At 43.5% G+C, this 26,425-nt stretch overlaps 1 protein-coding gene across 3 annotated transcripts in view; it reads right to left on the minus strand.

Annotated features, from left to right (window-relative positions):
• FAXC (failed axon connections homolog, metaxin like GST domain containing) overlaps positions 1-25,864 on the minus strand; it is a 77,244-nt gene extending 51,380 nt beyond the window's left edge. Inside the window, exons 1-4 of one of the 3 annotated variants that reach the window (XM_045844089.1) lie at positions 25,744-25,864; positions 24,875-24,996; positions 19,456-19,591; positions 6,374-6,570 (exon numbers count right to left, since the gene is read on the minus strand). In XM_045844089.1, coding sequence (XP_045700045.1) covers positions 6,374-6,570; positions 19,456-19,591; positions 24,875-24,981 — 440 coding nt within the window. In that variant the 5' untranslated portion in view covers positions 24,982-24,996; positions 25,744-25,864. Of the gene's footprint in view, positions 1-6,373; positions 6,571-19,455; positions 19,592-24,874; positions 25,606-25,743 lie in introns of those variants that run through there. The other 2 variants (XM_045844088.1, XM_045844087.1) reach the window with 2 other exon arrangements.
• Positions 25,865-26,425: the final 561 nt, after the last annotated feature.

The following is a 26,425-nucleotide window of genomic DNA, read 5'->3' on the forward strand; positions in this document are numbered from 1 at the left end:
GAAATGGAAAATAGTAAGCACACCATTTGCAAGAGGTGAGGAGCTGCAGAGAGGTTTAAAGCTCCTATGACTTCAGTTTCCTCTGTGGAGCAGGAAACAAGGGCAGATGCAGAAGAGGAGGATGCAGCAATGAGGAGTTTTTGAAGACTGATGGGAAGAGCAGCAGGTGAGAGTGGGAGAGACACCTATCTTGGCCACACAGCTGAGCAGGCAGGAGCCCCCACCAAGGCAAGGAAGAAGGTAAGGTTCTCTACCTGCATTAGCTGGTTAAATGCAGGACACAGAAGCAGCACTGGATTGATTGATTTAGAATTTTGCAGGTAAGAGTAACCTCAGAAACTCCCCGGTCTTCCTCCATTTTCTTTCCTGCCCTACTCTTGATTTCTTTCCTTTCTTTCATTCCCACGCGTTAGGAAAGAGAAGATAATGAAGGCCAGGCAGGCTCTTTCAGGGTCAAGCCCCGTAAGGTGTGTATAATACCACACTTTAATTTAAATATCAAAGAAAATGTGTGCTTCATGAGTTCCTAAATCAATTACTACAGGTAATTGACATTATTGACACACAGTTCCATATTATTACAACCCTGAATCCATCTCCTCCTGGAACTCCATTTCCTGGAAACTCTGTCCACATGGCAGGGTCACCACCTGTGACACTCCACTGAAACCACCCTGCTCAAGTCCACAGTCCCTCCTTCTTGCATAATCCAAATCAACCTTGTTCCGTACTTATCTTCCTTGAATTCTCTACGGCATCCAACAATACTGGCGTCTTTCTTAGAATTCTTCCTTAGCTTATGTCTCCACTGCTTTTCCTCTCACCTCCTTCATGTTGCCAAGATTTTTATCTTTACACCTTCTATCTTCTCACTCCAGGAGTGATCTATTTCCCACCCATGATTCCAAAGTGGTAACTCCCAACTCCGTTTCTAGCCCAGTCCTCTGTCCGGAGATCCACAGACACTCCTGAGGGACCCTCGGGAACTGCAAACCAACACCTGCACAACTGGAACTCATCATCCTCCTTCCCTTCTGATCTGCTTCTCCTCACCCAAGCCAGAAAGCAGCTCTGGAGTCATCCCTCACTGCTTCGCATCCCTCACTCCTGACAGCCAGTCACCCTGGGAATTCACTCTTGTTTCCAACTCAGTTAACAGTGGAGTTCAGCCCTTCAGCATTCTCAACCTTGAGGATAGTGGCCTCCTACAAGGCTCCCGACATCCCCCTCAAGGCCATCCAAAAATCTCTTTGCCCCAAGGTAGGCACAAAGAGCTTCCTGAAACACAAATCTAATCACGTGAGAATGATGCGACTTCTCAGAGTCATTCATCAACTGCCCATAGCTCTTTCCCTTGGCACACCAGGCCCCTCACCACAGTGACCCATCACCCTGCATCGATTGCCTCCCATGCCCCACCACAGAACTATATGTGGCTCCCAAATGCCACTTTTGAGCCTCTCAACTTTTGCAGACACTGCTCCCTCTGTCTGGATATCCTAATCTTTCCCTACCACCCAGCCCTTTCACTTGCCACTCTACTTGTCCCTACATTCTGTTGTGACACCTTCTCCTGTGGGAAGCCTCCTCCTCATCCTTCTAGCTGGTGCCTTTCCTTGGTTCTTCAAACTCTTCCCCAGCACTGAGAATACAAAGGCTGCATGTCTCCCTCCAGCCTGGGAGCCACTTGAGGACAGAGTGGCATCTCATCACCTTGCTTTCAGCCACTCTCCGCCACCACCACATCCAGCATGGCACCTGGCCTCTAACAGTCATTTATTCACTAAGTTAGCTAAAGAAATGAATTACCAAATGAATGAAAACAAGGCTTCACTTCTAAGCCAGCCACTGCTAAGCTGTGTTTCTGAAAGATGACAATATTTAAATTAAAAAATGGAAAGAGCTGCAGTGGCTCTGGGGAATGAAGAAGAGGCTGTCACTGTCTCTTCTGAGATCTGTGCCACTCTCCGCTGGGAAGAGGCCTCTGCACAAGGAGTCATGAATTCTTAACTGGAGAAGCCAATGAGAGCCATTTGGAAACTAGACTAGGCTGAGCAATTAAAATAATCTATCATTCTGAGAGCCTCTTTCAGGAAGCTGATACTTGTGTTCTTTATTGCAACTGATGGATCTGATCTCCTCTGTAAAATGGGGTCAAAGAGGGTTCTTTTTTTTTTTAAAGAATGATTATATTGAAACAGAAGAATAAACCCTGCTCAAACACTTTTTAAAAGATTTTATTGATTTATTTTTAGAGAGAAGGGAAGGGAGGGAGAGTAACATTAATTGGTTGCCTCAAGAACACACCCTAACCAGGGACGTAACCCACAAACCAGGCATGCAGCACAACCAGAAATCAAACCAGAAACTCCCTCACCTTGCTGAATGACACCCGACCTACTGAGCCACACTGGTCTGGGTGCTCAAACACTTTTTAAAGGATATCAAGAAGACAGGAAAGAAAAACTGACCCTAGGTATTTAAATGAACATATGTCTCACTATAACCTAACACAAGACCCGGCCCAGAGCAGAAACAACTATCAATAGGCGGGAAGCTACAAACCATGGCAAACCACTGTCTGATGAGTGAGTCCTTGCACGTGGCCTTTCCAACCACGAGAACGCCTTTCTCTTCGTCCATCGTGCTATCCTTGCCATATTTTGCTTGTTCTCCAAATGCTCAAGGGTGCAGAAGCACAGGATAAGTCTCTGTGTTTTCCCAAGTGTCACAGGCATGAGATTAGCTCCTCCCAAAAGGAGCCCTCACTATGTCTCCTTTTAGAAGTGGGAGAGGGCATATCAGAGAACACATCAATCAAGTTGTAATCAGAAGATCTTGATGTTAAGTCATTTTATTAAGGCTTCCCATCTCTCCACTCACTAAAAAACTCAAAATTTTAAAATTGTAGCCAATCTAGAAGCAAACTTGAATTCCCTGTTCCAACACCTATATGTTTATGGGTGTTATGTGCTGTTATGACTAGTTTGACTGTGGTGCCTCCTATACATTTCCCTACGTGATGGGAAGACTCTTAAGACACTGGTGTCCACAAGGTGGCAGTATGTCACAGAAAAGAAGCTGCTACCAAAAATCAATTTCACTTCAGTAATTTGATCCTGTGTCTCTCAGATTTCCCTTATAGGGACTTCCCTGAATTGGATTTGACTTAAGCATTCAGTGGAACAAAGAGGATAAAACCTGCCTTCTTCATCTTCTATAATAGATTTATAAAGCAAGTGGGACATAATTATAGGGCTTTCAAGTGCAAGGCAAAAACCACTTTAGAGCTGCTTCTTTGAGCAAACTTAAAACAGACCTTCAGAATTATGTGACATTATATAGCAAGAGCCTTCCATTGTCTTTGTTCTTCAGAAAAATCACACCTGGAATATTTTTAAAGTTTCAGACCAAAATAAACATATCTGAAAAGTCCAGATAATTTAATCAATTGAGTCAAACAATCATCCCACCTCTTCCGCCACTGTCAGTCAGTACAGACACAACCTGACAGCTTACAGACTGTCAGAACATAATAGGCTGTCATGGGAAGAAGCTCACACTTACACCGTTTTCCTACATATTGAGATCAGTTCCCTGTGCTGGTCCCAGTTTCCCCAGGTGCACGCTTGGTGTTCTGCCGCTGGGACTGGAGAAGGGGGAGGAGGACAGGAGCCTGGGGGTGGAGGGTCCACGGATTCTCCATGCCACGCATTCTTGCACCATGACGGGGAGGGGGCTTTTCTCCCTTGGGGTTCAGAGCTTTCGGGAGAGCCTGTTCAGCATCACCCCAGAGCAAGAACCTGGCTAAAGGTTTGGAAAACTTATGAAACCGAGGAAGGTCTGTTTCTCCTTCTGTTACTAGGGACTTAAGGGAATTGGAGAATTAGGACTTTTTCTTTTGAAAGTTCACTGTATACGTGTGCCTCTCAATTAAGACCCAATCTTCCACCTTAACTATGTCTTCCTCAAATTAATTCTTGAAGAGCGCAAATGAGAAAGAGTAGCTAACGCCCCAAAAAGTATTTTTTCTAATTAAAAAGAAAAGATTCTATGTATGACCCAAGCACTTGGAGGTTTGTGGCCCACAGAATTAAGATATTTCCCTACCAGGACACCAGCTCCCATCCGTCCCTCCCACCCCTCCCACAAGTGCCCTTCCCCCCCATCCCCCACCCCCTGCTGCCCCCAGCAAGTATTAGCAGGGGCCCTTATAGAAAGAGAAGAGGAGGGAAGACCAGAAGATGAACTTCTACCATGAAGTAGACATATGTAAAATGCCCCACACACCCAGAGCAAGAGGCAGTGACAGATGGTACTTCGGAATCTTTCTGGATAAACACCTTTCTAACTGGAATATAAATTTTATGAACCACCACAGAAATCAAAGAGTTATAACAAAACTACCAACCCATGTAAGGCTTTTGGCTCATTTTCAGGCAGCTGACAAAGCACTAGCTCTCCACATTAATGGACCCATCAATCAAATGAGGTGGAATGAGGGTCAGCGTGGTCCGGAACCGCTTCTTCATTTCCCTTAATCCCTGTGGCTGGAACCTGGCAGCAGGTGAGACAGGCTCGGTCCCACAGGCTCCCCCCTGAAGGTAAGCATGTCACTTGCAGTCATACTTTCTGGTCCTCACTGCCAAGCCCTGCAGTCTCTGAGAAGGGAAGCCCAGCAGTTCCCGACAGGTGCTACCATACGCTAAAGACCTGGGACACCGTCTCTGATTCCTCCCACACAGACCCGCACCTCTGCCTGCCCCCCTCCCACCTCACCGCGGTGCTGAGAGGGGGAAGAGCAGGGAGTGGCTCTTCTGGTCGGCCCTGGAATACAGGGGGCAAGGACTGAAAGTAGAAAGATGAAAAGAGAAACAGAGGGTCACTCAAAATCCAAAAGACAGAGCGAGTTTCCCATTTAGAGAACCGAATGAACGAACCAGGAAGACGAAGAGGAAGAGCCTTCTGTAGTCACCTCCACACTGAGTGTATCTCCCAGCCCGGGAGGGAGGAGCTACTGGGAGAGCTACTGACTCAAGGGGAAGAGCAATGAATGCCAAAACCCTGGGCTTAACAATTCTTAATTCAATCTTTGGAACGAGATCAAGTGTGCAGAAATCAGAGAGAAAACGCTTATCTACTGGGATATAGAAAGATAGTATGACTCCCAAAAGATGGATGAAAGAAAGGAAAAAAATAAAAAACCCAGATGACCATGAGTTTGTAAAGCAAGAACCATGTCTGTTTAACCCCCGAGGTGTCACAGCCAGCACAACGCCACGGGTGGAAGGGGCCAACTCGTCAACAGTGTGTGTGCTGCTCCGGCCTCCGGGACAACAGCCCGCACGGGGCAGTCAGGGCAGACACGCGCAGACATGCACAGACAGCAGTAGCGTGCTTGACTCCCTGGCATGGGGGCGCCCTTGTCCTCTGAGGAAAACTGACCAGGATCTCAGGAAGCTTGTGTAATTTATTTCACCTAAGACTTCTCTCCTGCCTTAGTTTTCTGTTCCCTCCTCTGGGTATCTGAGGCGATGTTATTTTAATTCAGCAGCTCGTATTGGTGAAGAGCCCAGCCTATTAAAATATCGCCCTCACCTTAGTGAGTTCCAGTCTAGGTCGGGGGGGGGGTCAGCCTACTATAGCCCATAGGCTAAGAAATGTACATTTTTAAATCGTTGAGGCTAAGAAATAAAAAAAGTTCCATATTAAATAAAATTCAAATTTCAGTGTTTTTATTGGAACACAGCCATGTGTATTCATTTGCATCTCCTCTATGGCCACTGTCCCACGACAACAGCAGGGCAGAGTCCGTACCATTGACCCTTGACCTGCAAGGGCCCACTCACACATGGATTTCTCTCCATAAGTATGGACAGTACTATGAATATATTTTCTATCCCAAATGTTTTTCTTTACACGTTTTCTTTTCTCTAGCTTGCTTTATTGTAAGAATGCAGTATATGATACACGTAACATACAAAATATGTGTTAACTGACTGTTTGTGTTATCGGTAAGGTTTCTGGTCAACAGCAGGCTGTTAATAGTTAAGTTCTGAGGGATTTTCGACTGTGCAGAGCGTCATCCCCACGTTGTTCCAGGGTCAACTGCAGTTACTACAGAGACACGTGGAACACAAGCCCACCATAAGTGCTAGCTGGGCCTCTACGGAAAATGTCAGCCCTCCTCTAGATACCTAGAAACTTAACAGTCATAAGTTTGACTCCTGAGTCAGTCAGAGTGCAGAAAACTTTTGAAAAGTTTTCTTTCCAAAAGGAAAGGTTTGGGGAGTATCTGAAAAGTGACACAGAACTTGGCTTACTCTGGGGTTGGGGGCAGGCCCTGGGCCCCTGCCCAGCGCCCGGGACTCACCAATAGAAGTGCTCCTCCACCATCTTGGTCACCGCCCTGGAGATGGCTCTCTCCTGAGGTCCAAGGTTTTTGTTTAAATTCACTCCAAGTTTCTCTTCCAGAAAGTCAATTATGAATTCTGTGCCAGAAACTTTTTCATGATTATATTCAATCCAAGGCATTTTCCCTTGAGCAGACAGTTTTCCACCAAAATAGTTCTAAGCAGAGTAAAGTTTAAAAAGAGAAAAGCAATGTTTTATTTCAATTTCTCTATATGATTGACAGAAAGAAACATTCCAATTGCACATTTGACAGTGACTACACGACTCATGTAAGTGCACTCAGTACATAAACTCTTAAAGAGAACAAATGGTCACTCTTGGGAGAAAAAACAAAACAAGATTTACTTCACGTAAAGATATTACTTAACTCCAGCAGATCTTACCATGGGCTCTGGCTTGTTGCTGAGAGAGAGCCAAAAGAAAAGAAAGCAAAGACTTGTACACAAATGTTCACAGAAGCTCTGTTGTGCAAATGTCAGAAACAGGGGAAACGGCAAATGCTCATTAAGAGGTAAATGAATGAAGCAAATTCTGGTATAACCTTACAATAAAAAGGAATGAACTACTAATACACACAATAACACGGATGAATCTCAAAATAACACTGCTGAGAGAAGCCAGACCAAAAAAAAAAAAAAAAAAAGAAAAAGAAAGAAAGAAAGAAAGAGTACTTACTGTAGGATTCCATTTACATTAATCTCTAGAAAATTCAGACTGATCTATAGTGACTGAAAGCCAATCAGTGTTTTTGTTAGGGAGGATAAGGGACAGGAAGTAACAGGAGAGCAGGATTGCAAAGGGGCAAGAAGAAATTCGGTGGGTCATGGATACATCACTATCTTGATTATGGCAATGTTTTCATGAATATTTACACATGCCAAAATTTATCAAATTATATACTTTAAATATGGGTGGTTTATAGTATGTCAATTATATTTCATTAAAGCTGTTTTTCACTTTAAAAAGATGGCACTAGGTAAATTTTAAATATATCAGACCTCGGCATCTTTAAACTGTTTCTCTAGAGCAGGGGTCAGCAAAGCTGTCCTGTAAAGGGCCGGACCGTACATTGTGGGCAGGCCATGTGGTCTCCGCCACAGCGACTCCACGTTGCAGCTGTAGCTTGAAAGCAGCCAAAGGCAACACATAAGTGAATGAGTGGCAACAAAAATATGTTTATGGGCACCGAAATGTGACTGCAATATGATGCAAAATAGTATTCTTCTTTTGACTTTTTTCAACCATTTAAAAATGTGAAAATCCCTCTTAGGTCATAAGCCTGATGGGGCCGGCAGACCCGCAGCCTGCCCACCCCTGCATGGGAGCACCCATTTACCCAAATTGCATCCCAGGAAAATAAGGTCACGCGTAAGTAACCACACGCATCAAGCCCTGCATGAGAAGATGCCTCCTTGTACAGTGCTTGATGATGGCAAACTCTGCAAGGGCCACCTTCCAGGAGACCCTGGCCAAACCTTCTTTTAGACTAGAGACCAAAATTTGCCAAGAAATAAAAAAAATTACCACTTTGGAGTTTTCTGTGAGAAATCATTGAGATTAACAAAGGTGACTATTACTCTAAATGTTCTCACCTAAATCACACCAAGATTTGTGTGTGCCTCTCCCAAAAAAACAAATAGTACATCCTACCACAAGGGACAAAAAACATAGACTGTTACAAAATGTCTAAGTGAGGTCTCTCTGGGTCTAAGAAGTATGCTTGCATATTGAGTATGGTATGTATGGCCACTGAATTGGCTTCCAGTAAAGTAACAGGGATATGGCTAGATATCATGACTCTTAAAGGCAGTTGTCCATTTGTGCCCACAAGGACTGGGCCTGGACTCAGCTTGAGGGTCCCAGGCTTCTCAGACCCTTGAGGAACTAGCACCTTTTGGGAAGGCGCAAAGCAGGGCAGGACTAGCTTAACGTTGTTTACATCTGTCTTTGACCATGCATACTGGAAACTTTGACTGCTCTCCCCATCTGCTGGTATCTTGATACTTTACCTCATTGCTCATTGTAAAGAAATTCATTCTAGGCCCAGCCTAGAAAAAGGGAGTTAATGGGGCTGTTAGCCATTGCTTTTGTGCAATTAGGAAACCAGAATCTACTCTGGTGGATTCCGTCTGTGCCAGAATTCACAGCTTGTCAAGTCCTCCCAGCCCCTCCCTCGACAGGCACTGTTGTGCGGTGAACAGTCTGCACAACCACACACAGCAGCCCCAGACTTCACCCCTGATGCTGACCAGGAGACATGGCACATACCTCTAAGAGTTGCTAGTTCATCTAATTTGTATACTAAAGATGTAAATTTGCCATATAACATAGCACTAGTTTCAGATTTCTCAACACAACTCATATCCAACACATCCCCTTCTGGGAGCCTGTCACTCACAAATGCAATCTATCCTCCATGCTCTCATCAGAGGGAAAAGCCTGCAATGCAAATAATTTATAAGGCCTTTGCTGCTCAAAACTACCCAGTGGCCTTAATGGATCTAATCTAATTCCCTTCACATACAGTCTAGGCCCACACTGTCTAGCTGCTGTCCACCTGCCCAGCTTCCTTGCTTTCAGTCCCTCTGGTCTCCTGAATTCCAAACTACCTACACTGACCCAAGTCAAACTCTTTGCCACCTCTCTGACTTTGTAGACTCTACTTTTTACAGGAATTCCATCCCCATTCTCTGCAAAGTCCCTGTCCATCCCAAAAGTTCAGATCAAATATCACCTTGTTAGTGAACACTTTCCCCAAGGTCAACCATTGTCTGCCTTTCTTCTATGCTTCTACTGCAGAATGTACACTCCTGCTTCTTAGAGAATTTCTGTTTACACATCTGCCTTTCCTCTAGACCACCCTCTCCCTGGGTACATGGTGTATTTCTATCAAGACCACTTTTTCAAATTGTAGTAATAAAAATTAATGACCAGCTCTTATGGAAACTAAAGCTCTACTATGTATTCATCAAAAATTTTATTTTGGGAGTTGAACTTCTGGTCAAGATGGAGACACAGGTAAACATGGCTCACCTCCTTGCACAACCACAGCAAAAATTACAACTAGACTACAAAACAAATATCACCCAGAATCATCAGAAGATCAAGTTGTATGGAAGTCCGACAACCAAGAAATTCAAGAAGCCACATTCATCCAGATGTTTAGGAGGGATGGAGATGTGGAGACCTGCAGATAGGCAGGAGGGTGTGGAGACCCAGAACAGGCAGCCCACACCCACATTTGGTAGACAAAAATAGACCACCCAGCCCAGAATTCCAGTGGAGGAAGGGAAGTCCCCATAACATCCAGCTATAAAAAACAGTGAGGATTGGGGCAGAAGAAGAAACTGCAGGATTCTCAGGAATCACCTTTTAAAGAGCCCATGATGGACTTATGACTTACACAGACTCATCCCCTCTGGGCTTCAGCACCAGGGCAGTAGCTGAAAGGGCACCAGTAGCATACAGGGAGAAACTGAAATATCTGGATTCAGGGCGACTGCCAGGAGACAGCTTCCTCCAGACAAAACTCCAAAGGCCAGGCAGTGGCATTGTCCCCTCTCTGAGCCCTCCCCCACCCTGAGCCACAGAGCAGCAACTTGGGTTGCCTCCACCCTAGCGATTACCTAAGGCTCTGGTCAATCCAACTTACCACTGTGCTTTTCTACAATAGGCCATGCTACTAAGACAGGGAGTCAAAGTAGCTCTACCTAAGACACAGAACAAACACTGGGAGGCTGCCAAAATGAGGAGACAAAGAAATATGGCCCAAATGAAAGAACAGAACAAAATTCCAGGGGGAAAAAAAACTAAATAAAATGGAGATAAGCAATCTGTCAGATGCAGCATTCAAAACACTAGTTATTAGGATGCTCAAGGAACTCATTGGGTACTTCAACAGACAGAAATGAAGTGTCTGGAGTCAGACAGAAATGAAGGTTACACTAAGTAAAAATTTACAGGGAAGCAACAGTGGAGTGGATGAAGCCAAGACTCAAATTAATGATTTGGAATATAAGGAAGAAAAAAATTCAAGCAGAACAGCAGAAGAAAAAAGAATCTAAAAAAGCAAGGATAGGCTAAGGAGCCTCTGGGACATCTTCAAACATACCAACATTTGAATGATAGTGGTGCCAAAAGGAGAAAAAGAGCAAGGAATGAAAAACTTATCTGAAAAAATAACGAAAGAAAACTTCCCTGATTTGGTGAAGGAACTAGACATACAAGTCCAGGAAGCACAGAGAGTACCAAAAAAGATGAACCCCAAAAAGAACACACCAAGACACATCATAATTATAAAGCCAAAGGTTAAAGAGAGACTCTTAAAAGCAGCAAGAGAAAAGCAGACAGTTACCTACAAAGGAGTTCCCAAAAGATTGTCAGCTGATTTCTCAAAAGAAACTTTGCAGGCTAGAAGGGACTGGCAAGGAGTATTCAAAGTGATGAAAAGCAAGGATCTACAACCTAGATTACTCTATGCAGCAAAGCTATCATTTAGAATGGAAGGGCAGATAAAGTGCTTCCCAGACAAGGTAAAGCTTAAGGAGTTCATTATCACCAAGCCATTATTATATGAAGTGTTAAAGGGACTTATTTAAGGAAAAGAAGATCAAAACTATGAAATTTAAAATGGCAGTAAATTCACAACTATCAATAATTGAATCCAAATAACAAATGAAGCAAACAAGCAGAACAGGAACAGAATCATAAATATGGAGATCATTTGGAGGGTTATCAGTTGGGAGGGGGAGGGGGCAAAAAGGGGGGAAAGGCACAGGGATTAAGAAGTACAGATTGGTAGGTACAGAATACACAGGGGGATGTTAAGAACAGTATAGAAAATGGAGAAGCCAATGAAGTTATATACATGATCCACAGACTTGAGTATAAGGGGGAATTGCTGGAGGGAAGGGGGCACTGGGTGGAGGGGGGCAAAGGAGGGGGGGAACTGGGACAACTGTCATAGCATAATCAATAAAATGTATGAAAAAATTTTATTTCATTTGCTCGATTAAAAAAAGCAGAAGACAGCAGTTTAGAGACACTATTGTCATCTCTCACTAGAAATTAGATGAATTAGAAAATATTTTTAAAAGGAAACACGAAAATGTCAAAAGTCATTGGCAAGACTATGGGTAGACCCAGGTAACCTTTTCCATCCATTCAGTTTTTCTAAGTGTGGTTATATTACTTTTAAAATAAAAATACAGATTTTTATTTTAAACAATACTTTTTAGTATTACTTTTAAACAATAATACATATTTATATAGGTGTATATTTTCATTATACATGGGCTGGCAAAGGTAGGTTTACAGTTGTGAGTACACAAAACAGTTTATTCTTGTATTATTATTTATAACTATTGTATTATTTTTCACATGAACAACTATAAACCTACTTTTGCCTGCCCCTGTGTATATGTGTGTGTATTTATGTACACATATCCTTAAGTGTATTGAAGAACTTCTGGTCTATTTTCATTTGAGCAATTGGAGTCTGACCAACCTACTAAGTGTAGTTTCTGAAAAGAATTTTGGGAAGATAAAAAAGTAAATCTCCACATGTTTTCCAATCTGATGTTTCCCCAGCAAGTCTGTCCCAGGTGAGATTACCGCACCTGTACCGACACTGCGTTATTAGCACAGGCTTTGGGCATAAACATCTGTTTCCACTATTCATTCAGTGTGCGACCTTGTACCTCCCTGAGTCTCCCTAATCCTCCCTGGGCCTCAATTTCCTCATCTATAGATTGGGGCTGATACACTAACAGTTGCTAGAACCAAATGAGAAAATGCTCATGAAGTGTTTGACAAAGTGCCTTCATCAGGAGGATTAACATCACCATCACCATTCTGGGATGCAGAACTTGAGACCTTGAAAGAAATCCCAAAGTCTTGTCATTCTGATTTACTACAAGCCATGCTGCCCCCAAATTTTCAGCTAAAGTCATATCTCTTATATTCCCTGAACCCCTGAAACCATCTTGAAAAGTCTCCCACTGGCTAAATTAGAAACTTTGAGAAACTTTTTGGGTTATAACACACTGAAAAACACCCATGCACCCACTATGATATTACATATTATAGTTTATAATATGTATGATAGTTTTATAGAAGCAGGTCTTTATTTATTGGAGATGCAAACTGAAATGGTGAAGGATGAAGTGTCATGATTCTGCCACCTACTTTCACCTGGTTGGTTCATTTAAAAAAATGTCCAAAAAGGTATATATAAAGAGAAATAAAGCAAAGCAAGCAACATGTTCACAACAGTTGAATCTAGGCGAAGGGCATATGGGTATTCACTCTCCTATTTCTTTCAACTTGTCTGTAACTTAGAAATTATTTTAAGAGATCAGATAAAAAAGGCAAGATCAGCAAATAAATGGAGCATCAAAAGTTGAACCTGAGAGCCAGAGTAGAGAGTTCCAAAGAAGTCACTGTCTTTCTTTTTTCTTCTCTTATTTAAAAAGAATTGTTGTGTGAAATACATGCTTCTTATACAACCATTTACTGCAAATGATGTGAGTGTCTTCAGGCATGCCTAGAGAAATGAGTGGAAGGATGGTCAAAAATATCTGTGGTGGTAATCACTAGCTAGTAGATATCAGGTAATTTTCGTTTTCCACTTATACTTTTTTTCTGTTGTTTGAAATCCTGATAAGAACCATATGTCAAATACATGTAATCAAAAGAAAATACTAAAGCTATTTTTGTAAAGCTATTTTTGTTTTTTTAAAAAATTAACCAACCTTGGCTAGGTAGCTCATTTGGTTAGACTGTTATTCCAATATGCTAAGGTTGCAGGTTCGATCACTGGTCAGGGTACGCACCAGAATCAGACAATGAATGCATAAATAAGTGGAACAACAAATTGATGTTTCTCTCTCTCTCCTCCTCCTCCGTCCCCCCCACCCTCCCTTCCTCTCTCTCTGAAATTGATAAATGAGAAAAAAATTTAAATAATAAACTGTTTTTTAAAAAATTAACCATTCTCAGGGCCTCCCTATGCATGTTTTGCAACTTCCTATAAATCTGAAATTATTACAAAATGAAAAGTTTTAAATTAACCTCTGGTATTTATAGCTTGATTTTTAGAATAACTATGACCAATACATCAGGCTTTTTTTAAAAGCCTTGTGAGTGCCTATTAATGGTTATCAAATATTTATTCCAGTCTCATTTAGGTTAAAAAATAAAAGAACTTCATATATAAAGTTGTGCTTTTAGAAATATGGCCTTTTCATCTTTTTTAAAAAGGCACAGAGCACAGAAGGGGCAGAGGGTGGGGTTCCCTGGGAATATGACAAATCTCTCTACTGACCATCTGAGAAGTTAGCACTTCCCACCACCACATCCCAGGCATGTCTCGAGTCAACCAACCCCTTCCTGATGGCAGGTGGGGCTCGAGGCTTCCCCTCCAAACCATAGAACCACTTTCCTTCTACCTGGAATCTCTGCCCTGTACTGAATGCTCCCTGCATTTATTTTCCATAGAGACCTCACAGAAGAAAAAACACTCCCATACCATCCCTTTTTTAAAAAATATACTCAACAACAAATAATAATTTTAGAAGGGAGTAAGCATTCCCTTTCCTCTGTCTTAGCTCCAGGCTTCATAGTGAGGTGTGTGCCCTGTTGCTCCAGTCATAATAACTAAAAAGCAGCTGTTCCAAAATATGAACTAAGGCAGTTGGTTAGTTAGGCTACTGGTAAAGACAGGCCAGTGGCAATCAGTGCCCGATGGCCAGAAAGCAAGAACGGAAAGAGTAGAACAAACAGCAAGATCACTTCATGGGGATGGAGGTAAAAGCAGCCAGAAACTTGAAGCACAAAATCCAGGTGTACAAGCATAACTGTCCCACTGCTGCTATGGCTACAGGGAACAATGTGGCCCAGAGAGAGGACCGGGAGACAGGCAGCTGCTGGATAGCAGTCCCCTCCGATCTATGCCCCTCGGTGACACTCATCTTTGATGCCGCCTGTCAACACCAAGCTGAACAGCAATCTTTCAAATCTGATCTACTGCATTTAGATAAGTCAAGCCTTGTCTGTTTTTATCACTGTTTTCTCCTCCACCACTGGCTGAGAAAGTCCTGAATAAGCTTTTCTGTCCAGACTCACACTTGAACTTGAGTTCCCAGTCACAAAGACCCTGTGCCCTCCCAGACCCCCCAACATCCAGATCCAGCGCCGCTCCACCACATTCCCACAGGACCTCCGTAATGGCACTTACCAAGCTGAGAGAATGACATTCATCTTGTCCCAGTGCTGCCTTAGAAGGATCGCTGCTGACCCCATGCCCACTTCTGTAGAGAAACTGGCTCAGAAAGCACAGGCCACAGGGAGTCAGGAGTTAGGGGGCGGGGGATATCGTTATCACAGTAGCCAAAGTCTTGGCTGGATTTGGAAGCTCTCCCCCTCCAAATTCCCTGCTGGTCAGTTTCCATCCAAGGACAGCACCTTCTCTCAATGCTGCTACTTTGTAAGAGCTCGAAGGTGAGCCCTGGTCAGTGGGAGTTATTTGGAGAAGAGGCAGCAAACAGGAGAGACCATGCTGCTTTGGAATGCCAGGGGCTCACCTCCTTCCCTTTCTTCCCTCCCTCTGAGGTACACAACCTGTGACCAGAGCTTAGCCCTTCCTCAGTACAAATTCCCAGGCAGGTGAGCTGACATTTCTGGTGAAAGGAGACCTCAAACCAAAATAACTAGACACCAGAAGTGTACGACCACTGTAAGAGAAGGGCAACAGACTAGATATCTACAACATAAGGCAGAGTTACTGGGAGAGATCAAAAAATTTTAAGTAGCATTATAAATACCCTCTAAGAGATAATGGAAGAGACTAACAGTACAAACCAAGGAGAAATATTAGCATGGTGGATACAAGAAGAGAACAGAGCCACAGAAGCTCAAAGAGGTGTATTCTCCCAGAAGAAAGAAGAAAAGAATGAAGGGATACATTCAGAGATGCAGGAAATAAAAGCAGAGCCTTCAGTATCCAGGCAATACAGAGAGAAGGGAAAACAAATAAAAAAGAAAAGAATTACAAAGATTAAAGATTTCAAACTAAAAGAATTTATAAAGAACCACACGAGGTACATAAAGACCCACACCAAGGCACATTATAGTGAAATTTAAGAATGTCAAGATTAAATGCAAATTCTAAAAGCTTCCAGAGGAAAAAAAAGGAAGAAAAAGAATCAGATTAACATCAGATTTTTCAATAGCAAATACAGTTGCAGAAAGGCAATGGAGGTATATTGTTAAATTTTATATTAAAAAGAAAATATCATTTTTAAATCACTGAAAGAACTTTGACCATAGAATCATCAAGTGTGAGAGCATAACAAAGATGTTCTCAGGCATGCAAAGCTATTGATGGTTTGCCACTAAGTCTCTTCTGAAAATACTCATCAAGGAAGCACTCTGACAGAAAAGACAAACAGATCCTGTAGGATCAGAGATATGGGAAATTAGGCTAGTCAAATAACTTAGTAAGGTGTGTTGTCTGGAAGAAAATCAAGAGAGAGAGAGAGAGAGAGCACAAGAGCATGTTTGCAAAATTCCAAAAGTCAGTATTACATACCAGCAATGCAAACGGGATGAGGGTCGGGAAGAAAGAGATGCAAGGTTCACATGAACCTGCTAACATACTTGTACAGGGCGAATACAGAATGGAATACATTTAAGAAATAAATAGGGATAAATAAACACACATTGGGATCTTAAGCACAACCACTATAACAATAAAAGTAGAATTTGTTTAAAATGACAGAAAAAATTAGCTACCATTAGAAAGCAGGAAATGAGAAAAATTAAGAACAAAGTAATAATAGTAAGGAGAAAAGCATTAAATAAGATGTTAGAAATAAGTCCTGAGACTTCCGGCAAGATGGAGGCATAGGTGGACACACCGTACCTCCACGCACAACCATGATTGAACAACAACAATTTAGAGGCAGAATAACACCCAGAACTGTCAGAAAATTTATCTGAATGGAAATCGGACAGCCAAGGAGTTGAAATAGACCCATTTGTCCAGACCAGTAAGAGGGGCAGAGAGGAGCAGCTGGGCGTGGGTCGCAGCACAGAGAACAGGGAGAATTGGGCGCATAAGGCAACGGGGAGCACGTAAGGCATCTGGGGCGCACAAGATCGCATCGAGTGGACCCTGAGTACGCAAGCGGCAGCTGCCAGACCCAGTGAGGCGGCAATTGTGGAGCAGGGGCAAAGCGCACAACCAAGGAACCCAGGGAAGGGACTAAGGTCCCACAGAGAACAAAGCCACCGCCATTGTTCCCTCTCAACCCCACCCTCACATACAACGTCATAATCTAGCGACTGGGGTACCCAGCCCTGGTGAACACCTAAGTCTCCGCCCCTCACCATAAGGGGAGCGACCAGTCCAAAAAAAAAAAAGAGAGAGAGATGGCTCAAACAGAACAAATCAGTGCCCCAGAACTCATCCTTTGGAGCGACCAAAAGATAGCTAACCTATCAGATGCACAGTTCAAAACACCGGTGATCAGGTGATCAGGAAGCTCACAGAATTGGTTGATTTTGGTTCCAAATTAGATGAACAAATGCAGGTTACTATAAAAGAAATGAAGAAAACTACACAGGGAACCAATAGTGATGGGAAGGAAACTGGGACTCAAAACAATAGGGTGGACTAGAAGGAAGAAAGAAACAACCAAACAGGAAAGAATGGAGAAATAAGAATTCAAAAAAACAAGGAGAAGCTTAGGACATCTCCAGATGTCCTAGGACATCTCCAGGACATCTTTAAACATTCCAACATCCAAATTATAGGGGTACCAGAAGAGGAAGAGGTTGAGCAACAGATTGAAAATGTATTTGAACAAATAATAAAGGAGAACTTCCCCATTCTGGCAAAGGAAATAGACTTCCAGGAAGTCCAGGAAGCTCAGAGAGTACCAAAGAAGTTGGACCCAAGAAGAAACACACCAAGGCACATCATAGTTACATTAGCCAAGGTAAAAATGAAGGAGAGAATCCTAGAAGCAGCAAGAGATAAGGGCACAGTCACCTACAAAGGAGTTCCCATCAGACTGTCAGCTGATTTCTCAAGAGACCTTATAGGCAAGAAGGGGCTGGAAAGAAGTATTCCAAGTCATGAAAGACAAGGACCTATATCCCAGATTGCTCTAAATGAAAGCAAAGCTTTCATTTAGAATGGAAGGGCAGATAAAGTGCTTCTTAGATAAGGTCAAGTTAAAGGAGTTCATCATCACCAAGCCCTTATATTATGAAATGTTAAAGGGACTTATCTAAGAAAAGAAGATTAAAAAAAAAAACAAACATGTATAGTAAAAGGACAGCAAACTCACAATTATTAATAATCACACCTAAAGCAAAACCAAAAGAAACTAAGCAAACAACTGGAACAGGAACAGAACCACAGAAATGGAGATCACATGGAGGGTTAGCAACAGGGGAGTGGGAGGAGGAGAGAGGGGGAAAAGGTACAGAGAATAGGTAGCATAGATTGTAGGTAGGAAATAGACAGGGGGAGGGTAAGAATAGTATGAGAAATGTAGAAGCTGAAGAACTTATAAGTATGACACATGGACATGAACTAAAGTGGGGGGAGTAGATGGGAGAGGGTGTACAGGGTGGAGGGAAGTGAAGGGGAGAAATGGGACAACTGTAATAGCATAATCAATAAAATATATTTAAAAAAAAGAAATAAGTCCTAACACCAATTCAGATGGGGTATAAGTAATACATTTTACACAAAAGACAAATACAGAAAGAAAAAAGAAAGAAAAGAGAAAGAAAAGAAGAAAGAGAGAGAGAGAGAGAGAGAGGAAGGGAGGGAGGGAGGGAGGGAGAGAAAGATGCCTCAAGCAAATTGAAGCCAAATGAAAGCTCAAGAATCATTCTCAATAACTGATAATATAGAATTCAAGGTTAAAAAAGTCATAAGGAACAGAAATGGGTGATATATACTAAAGAAACAAAACAGTAAAAGATGTGATCTTTGATATATATGAACCTAATAATGTAACTTCAAATATAGAAACACTCTTAAAGAAAGAACTGGCGGAATGACAGAAAAAAAAGAGATAAACAAATATACTTGAATATTTTAACCCATTCCTTTCAGAAACTGCTAGAACAGGCAAACAAAAAATAACCAGAGATATAGAAGGTCTAAACAATACCCTAAATATGTTTGTGCAAGGACATAGAGAGAGCTATACACCCACACAGAGAATACACAATTACTTTTTACATTTATAAAATGTAGCCACACACTAGGCTAAAAGGTCAGTGAACTCCAAGGAATCGATATCACAAAGACTACCTACTCTGATCATAGATTTAAAAACAATAACAAAAATAAAAGCTTTTTTAAAATTGCACTTAGCTAGAACTTAGGTGAAAAAAGAAAAACATAAGGGAATTTTAAAAGATACATAGAAATGAATGGCAGTGAAAACACAAATCCATCAGATTTGTGACACACAGCTCAAGCATTACCCAGAGAAAAGGGTATGCCCTGTACCCTCCTCTGTTCCCTCTCTAGTGCTGAACTGAGCTGGTGTTTCCCTGAAAGTCACCCACACCAAACAGGGAACACTGTGGGGAAGCTCTCACAAAACCTGCACACATCTCCCTGGCGGCACGTGGGAGCTCTGCCCCCAGGGCTCACAGGAGACAAAATACAGTGCAGTCAATAAATAGAAACCTAAGGGGTAAAACCATGTCAGGCAACGGTGCATCCACCTGGGTTAAAGCTGCCCAGTGAGCCTACCCAAACTCTTAACCAAATTACACTCTATGTCAGGAAAAAATAACATGGCCTTGAAGCCTACAAATTTTATAACCCTTCTGATCCCACATTAAATTGGACATAAAAGTCACCAGCTCCTGCAGTCAAGGACTGGGCACTGCTGTTTTGATCCTTGCCCCTCCAGCACCAAGTGCCAGCCTCCCCACCACGAGAGATTAAGTACCGCCCTCTAAGCAACACCACTGTCAGGAGAATAAAACATATTTGCACACAAGTACCTGATAGGGTAAGTCAGCCATCCTTAAATAAGTTTCCATTTTCAAACAGAAAGGAGATAAGCTGGGGACACCATTATTAGGTCTTGCAAACTGATGCAAAATAATAGCATCTTTGGAGTCAATCTCTTGCTGTTTCCTGTTAAAACCAAAACAGAAATAAAGAACAATCCACAGGTTGTACATTTGGTTCCTTTAGCATTCCTCAACCTTGAGGAGCTGGGCTGTAGCTCCTCAATGAACAGGCAGATCTGTTTGTCAGGGGGCTTACTTCACTCGGAAGCACTTAGAAAGTGGGAGCTTATTTGAGACACAAAAGAACCTTAGAAACTCTGTTATTAACATGACCCCAAAAGTTCAGAAAAGTAACTACATATCAACTTCCATCTGGTACCAATGGACAGGAAGAGTGCTCTTGGGTACATGTCCCCTTCTTCCCCTTACTGGCTATGTCTACCTGCCAAGGACAAGTTGGATGGATAAAAATTACATTCTGGGCTTATTATGTGTCAGGCACTGTTCTGAGGGCTTCACAGGTTTATCTCATTTGACCTTCGCAATACCCTTATGAGGTAGGTGCTACTGTTATCCACGTTTTATAGATGAGGAAACTGAGGCACAGAGGATTAACTTGCCCAAAGTCACATTACTAGTGAATGGCAGAACCTAGACTAAATGAGGTAGTCAGAGCCTATGTTCTTGACCAGTAGACTGCACCGTGAAACAGCCTGTTCATCCCCCAGAACCCTGAAGTAACTGCCAATTTAGCTGCCGTGACCCAAGTCTTCAGGGGACCTGAGACTGAGTACACTGGTCCCTCTCTCAAACTCTCTATGCCTTCACCTGGCTTTTCACCTGTGGTGCTGAGGAACCTGGATTCTGGGCTCTCTCATCCTCCACCTTCACAGGGTCCCCATTTCTACCACACAACGTTTATCTGAGTGCCCCTACCTTTCCCCCTTCTTCTGTCTCAGCCACACACAATACTTTTTTGGGTGGGGAGGACTTCCCTGGTACAGGTTTTCAATAGCCATCAAGAAGTGAAATGAACATTGGATTCCACATCTGGACACTTGGGGTCAAGTCCAACTCCTGCTTTCTACTGGCCATGTTACCCTCAACCTCTTCTCTTCTCTCACAGGGAAAGTGAGAACCGTAGCTATTCTGTATTGATTATTATCCTGAAAATTAAGTAAGTTAATATCTGTACACATTTGGTGAGCTATCAAACATTATGTAAGGGAGGTGGACTTTATTCTAATTCAAAGAGATGTTCTCTTATTCCCTTATGCTACAAAATCTCATCATTCCATACAGCTCCACTCATGTACCACAGGAACCTTCTGTAATTTCCTTCCTTCACTCTACCCAACCACTTTCCACCCTTCTCCTTGGCCTTCCCTGAGACTCTGGTTCCCTCATGTTGTTCCTAGTTTAGTCCCGCAAAAGCTTCTATCTAAGCAAGCAAAGACAAGCCCTTCATATCATCATCACGCGCATGCTCACTTACCACAGCATCCCCACTCAATATAACAAACTCTCTTGGTGATGATGCCTGCCACTCGAGTGCCCATTCCACTTCAGGAGGTAAGAATGGCTCATTTTGAAAATATTGGTCAAAAGAATAAAAATACTTACTGCTTTCTGGCAATACTCGCTATAAAACAAAGGTTTTCATTTAGATGACATATTTGGAAGGTCAAATATTAACATTAAGAAGCCATTTAGAGTTTGTTCCTAGAAAGTGCAAACTGTAGATTTGACAACTAACTGATTTTATCCAGTTAAATAATTCAAGTCACAGAGTAGTATTTTCATGTAAATTAGCTGGGCAAAATTTTAAGAACTGAAAGGTTAGGAGATAACTATACAATCCCCTAAGCCATTGGCCAGAACAATCCCATTCTATTGGTTAACTTGGGCCATGTCATAAGAATGGATGCTATGTGACAAGCGTCTATGCCAATAACTTTGTATACAGGCATATTAACTGACTTCAGTAACACTATAGAGTATATATTGCTATAGTTTAAAATTGTATATTTTTAAGTACATACTATACTTACATTTTATAGCAGACAGGGAAACTGAAGCTCAGAGAGGTTAATAACTTGCCCAAGGAATATCAATTTAAGATCAAATTATTAATAGCTCCAGTTCCCCCATTCTTAAGCACTTCAACTACACTGAAATGGACCATTCCTCAGTTAATTTTATTAAAACAGCTAGTTTGACTCAGACCACTCAAGCCTGGAACTTTCTAATGAAAGTCTATAGTAACTAATATCCAACTTTTGTTGTATGTTCACTATATGTCAAACGGTGTGCTAAGCACTTCACATGTGTTAACTCATTTCATCAACTCTATGAGGAAGGCTACTATTACCATCCCTGCTTTACAAATGAGAAAACCCAGCAGCCAAGAAGGTTCCTCTCCAACCCAAGGTCACATGATTGATTAAAAGCAGAGTGAATTTGAATCCAGTCTGGCCCCAGAGCCCTCCCTCCACACATTAGGAACCTCTCTCCAACTTAGGATCAGAGAAGCAGGTGACTGGTTTCCTGGACAGCCATATTTTACAAAGTGACCTTATCACGAGAGTTGCGTAAGAGAACACCTGTAGAGCAGCGAGACTCGCCCCTCCTCCTGTGGTGGAAGACTTCACAGGTGGCCGTGCCTCTATGTCCGGCTGAGAAACTGGTTGTGGACATCAGGTGACCCTGCTCTGATTCCTAAGTTTTCTAGGGCAGGCTGAGCCCATGAGCCTTAAATGCAAATGAGCTACTAGTAAAAAGTCATTAATTTAGTCATTCAACTTACAAATAATACATTTCCAAATGCCAACTCAAATTGAAGATGGTTGCTAGTCTACCTCCACGCAGGGGGAAAAAACGTGGGGTTGGAACTACATGTTTAAAAATATTGTGGTGGGGAAAACATGAATAAAATCCAAATATCTACTTTGGTGATGCTCATTAATGAAACTTTGTAAATAACTCTCACCTGTTGACTTCACCCTCCACTCTGGAGACATAACCATACATTAAGGTTAAGTCCACGCAGAAGCAAATCCGAGTAGGGTGGTAGAGGCCAGGCAATTGCCAGTGAACTTAGTGTAGCCATTTCGAAGTCTATTGTCCATTTTGCATATTTTACATTGTTTTGTGTTTTCCCTAAACTACACAGAAAACTGCTGATTTCACCCTAGGTGGAGGTTTCTATCATGTAACCTCTGACCCTCCCTCCCCAGCCTCAGTTTTCCTCCATGCCTCTGTGTTCCTAAAGGCTGTCAGGAACTCAGGTCCTTTCCACAGGCCTGCCTTCCCCAAGCAATGCCCCAGTTCTCTACATTTCTCCTCCTCTCCCCACATCAAAACCTCGTTCAGGACTGATACTCTCCAGGAGCCAGTGGTGGAAAAGTTCAAGCTCAGCATATGCACATTCCCAGACCTGAATCTGGATCCTGCTACTCTTACTGTGTGATCTTGGGCAAGCTGCTTAACCATCCTGGACCCCACTCTCCTTACCTATAAAGTGGGGATCAAGCACCCAAAGCTAGTTTTAAGGAATAAATGCAATCATGCAAGTAAAGCACTGCTATGTGGAACCGTTGCTGAGGACTCAAAAATGGGCAGGCACTTTTATTACTTACATTGTAACAGGATTTTAAGTATTTGTCAAGAAATGAAAGTGAATAAACCAAGGATCAAAAATGCCTCAACTAATTAAGTATCCAAGCAGACCCCTAAGTAGAGAAGGACACATCTGTGTCCACAGGTCTCTTCTGTGTCCAGCGACCACACCTACCAGGGCGTGGCCTGCTCCCAGAGTGAGCTCTGAGCTCCTTCCTATTTCTGCAAGGTCATTTAAGCAAGGTTTGGACTCAGTCCTGTGAAGCAGTGCCTTCACACCCTCCACAAAGTGGACAACTGGTAAGAAGCCACATGGTTTGGGATCCTGAAAAGTCTTTGAGCTAGAATGTAATTGAGAAACAATGTGGTTACCATTTAAATTACTGCACAAATGTTTTGGTTTTTCATATAGCTTAAAACCTAACTTGAAATGGTTTTAACAGGAGCAAAAACTTAAAATAATCTAGAGAGATAATTTCACTTAAAATTTTCTTATTTGGTTCACCTAGATTCAAGGCACTGTGCTGAGAGCAGTCAATGTATAATAAGACAAAAATAAAACTTCTCAATGATGACCAAATTATATGAAAGCCAACACCTTTTCCCAGACCTACACGATTCCCCACCCTCTGAGACTAGAAATATTCACAACGCCTCAGTCTGGCTGTCACGGTGCCCTCCTGGAACGCTTGCGGCCTGTGAAAGGTCACCTGTCACTGCCTTTGTTTACAGCCAATGGTGTAGGACTCCAACTGGAAAAGAGCAGTGTGGACCCATTTCTCAGTATTCACAAAATACTGGCCAACAGGGACAGAAAATTGCTCACTTCTAGTCATTTCCCGGTGACAGAGGGCTCAAAAGCACAGAAATTTTAATGTCAAATTAACGTAGCAATGAGCCAAATGACTGTCTCGGCAGCCTATGGCATTATCCTGCTCAAACAAAGATCTCACGACCAGCGGGACGCATCCACAGCAGGGCCTCCATTTTCCGGTATTTCCAAGTCAATCCTGTAAACATTCTGCGGCAGGCAGCCGATGCAACTGTTTCCGGCCCTGGGTGACTCCGGTGTTCTCATCAAACAGGCCCATGTGCTAGCCCTGTCCTCCGATCTCCTGTGACTCCCACAACCATGGCATTTAACCCTGAAGATTGTGCTCAGCTTTAAACACCAGGTTAGCAGAGAACCAGGTTAAGGCTGCATCAAAACAGCACACTGCACACCACCACACCTGGCCATGCATCCTTAACAGGGACACAGAGGTCTCTGGACCTTGTGCAATTTCAGCTTTTTGATGATATTAGCATTTGAGGAGGGATGGTGGAGAACTAACCTTTAAGTAAAAGATAAGGTTAGTGGTTAACGTTCCAGCGTTATTTTTCTCTATATGTTTATATCTCTATAAACAAATAAGGGATTTCAGAAAAGTGTAACTTAGTATTTCTCCAGGACCTAATTCTATTGTTGCAAAAACATTGCGCTTAGCATATTCCTAAGAGCATTTCATACTAGACTATTTTGCTCCACAGCCCAGAGTCTTTGCTTTCAGCACCAAAAGATTGGTAGACAAATGTTTTTCCCTCCCCAAACCAGTTTCATTCTCCTGTCAACTCTAAACTGCCCCTCACGACCAGGTACCCACGGACTCCCTCTGGGGAAAGGTAAGTACAGGCCTCAGAGCATTTCGACAGCGAGATCGAGGGACTGGCACGCCCCCCACCCCCCTTGAGCCAGCCCTGGCCAAGTGCCCCTCTGGCGCCCCTACGCGGGGCCCTCTCTCCAGCTCACCTAATGACCAGGAGTTCGTGGAGCAGATACGCAGCTGCGGCCAGCAAAGCGCCCCCGGTCAAGTAAAGTGTTTTCTTCCACCAGGGATCCGAGCCCAGCCCTGCCATGATCCCACCGTAATCCTGCAAAGGGAAAGCGATGATGTCCCCATAAAAGGAGAAGGGCTCCTCGGACCCGGCCCACCAGCCGAAGAAGGAGACGCTCTGGTTCCAGCTCAGATCCACCACGCACGGCCTGGACGAGGCAAAGCCAACCCCCCAGTGCATGCTGCGCGGCTGGCTGCGGGCGCCCCTCCCAGGGCCGGCGCCCGCATGAGAAGGGGCCCACGCGGCCCGGCGCGGGATCAGCTGTGCGCTCCGAGAGACTGCGGCGCAGGCGGCAGCGACCGAGGCGGTGGCGGCAAAGGAGGAGTTGAAAGCGCTTGGGCCGCGGGAGGCGGACGTGGCCGGCGGAACCCCCCCAGGGTCCTGGGCGGCAGGGGCGGCCGCTCGGTTCCCCCGCAGCGGCCTCTCAGCGCCTCTCTTTGTGTCAGCGCCTGGACAAGGCCGCGTGATGTCATTGCTCCCCGGGGCAGGGAAACAGAGGCGGGATAAAGTCACCTACCCCGCGCCCTGCCCCCGCCCTGCATCTCCGCGGTCCGGCGGCCACCGCCCCGGGCCGGAGCTGCAGGGCTGGGACGCGCGGGGCGGGCTCCACGCCTCCAGGCGGCACGCCCTGGAAAAGGGTGAAGATGGGGCTGCCAAAGCGGCTCCGACGAAAGCAAGCTGCAGTCAGGGCCCGGATCTCAGTCCCCGCAACCCGCGGCCCGCCCTCCGCCTACGCTCCAGCCCCTCCCGCAAGCCCGAGCGTGGGGAGCGCGCCAAACTCACCTGGGGCGGCGCGAGGCTGCGGGCAGGAAACGCCACCCAGCGGGGCTGGCTACCAGGACCCGGATCAAGGTCGGGAATTAGATCGTTCTGTCCATTATCGAAGCGCTATTTTCTACATAAGTTGTAAAAATACTCTCACTACATTACATTACACAACTACTTAGGTCTTGGCCACGTGCTCATGGAAAGATATCTGCTGTAACAAATAAGAAAAATGCACTCCAGGCAGATTTTTCCTTCGGACAGACCCTGCTTCAAGCCTTTCCTCTTTTAAATCACTATCACTGAACTCGCTGATGTGTGGTGTTTTTGTTTTTCCACTCCTCTTCAGTGCAGAATATCGGTCAAAATGCGTGTGCGCCCAATTTTTCCCTTTAACTTCATTTTTTAAAGGCTTGTAAGTACAAAGAATAGGATCGTGTTTCACAGAAGTTTATGATGTACACACAAATTTTAGCAAGAGCATGGATCATTTAAAACTGGGGGAACCGAAAAAAATTAAGTGGGCATCTTTACTCCCACCCCTCCCGCCACCAGCACTAGTTCTGACGACCTTGGCATCGTAACATTAGCTTCAAGCGAGAGGCATCTTGTTGTTTTTAGTTTTCAAGGACTTTGTTTTACTAACTTTAATTGTGGTATTACAAGAAAAGAGAAGGGAGTAATATTTATTGAACACCTA

This window comes from Phyllostomus hastatus, unplaced genomic scaffold (genome assembly GCF_019186645.2).
Source record: "Phyllostomus hastatus isolate PE091 unplaced genomic scaffold, TTU_PhHast_1.1 phas_contig_40, whole genome shotgun sequence".
Classification (NCBI taxonomy): domain Eukaryota; kingdom Metazoa; phylum Chordata; class Mammalia; order Chiroptera; family Phyllostomidae; genus Phyllostomus; species Phyllostomus hastatus.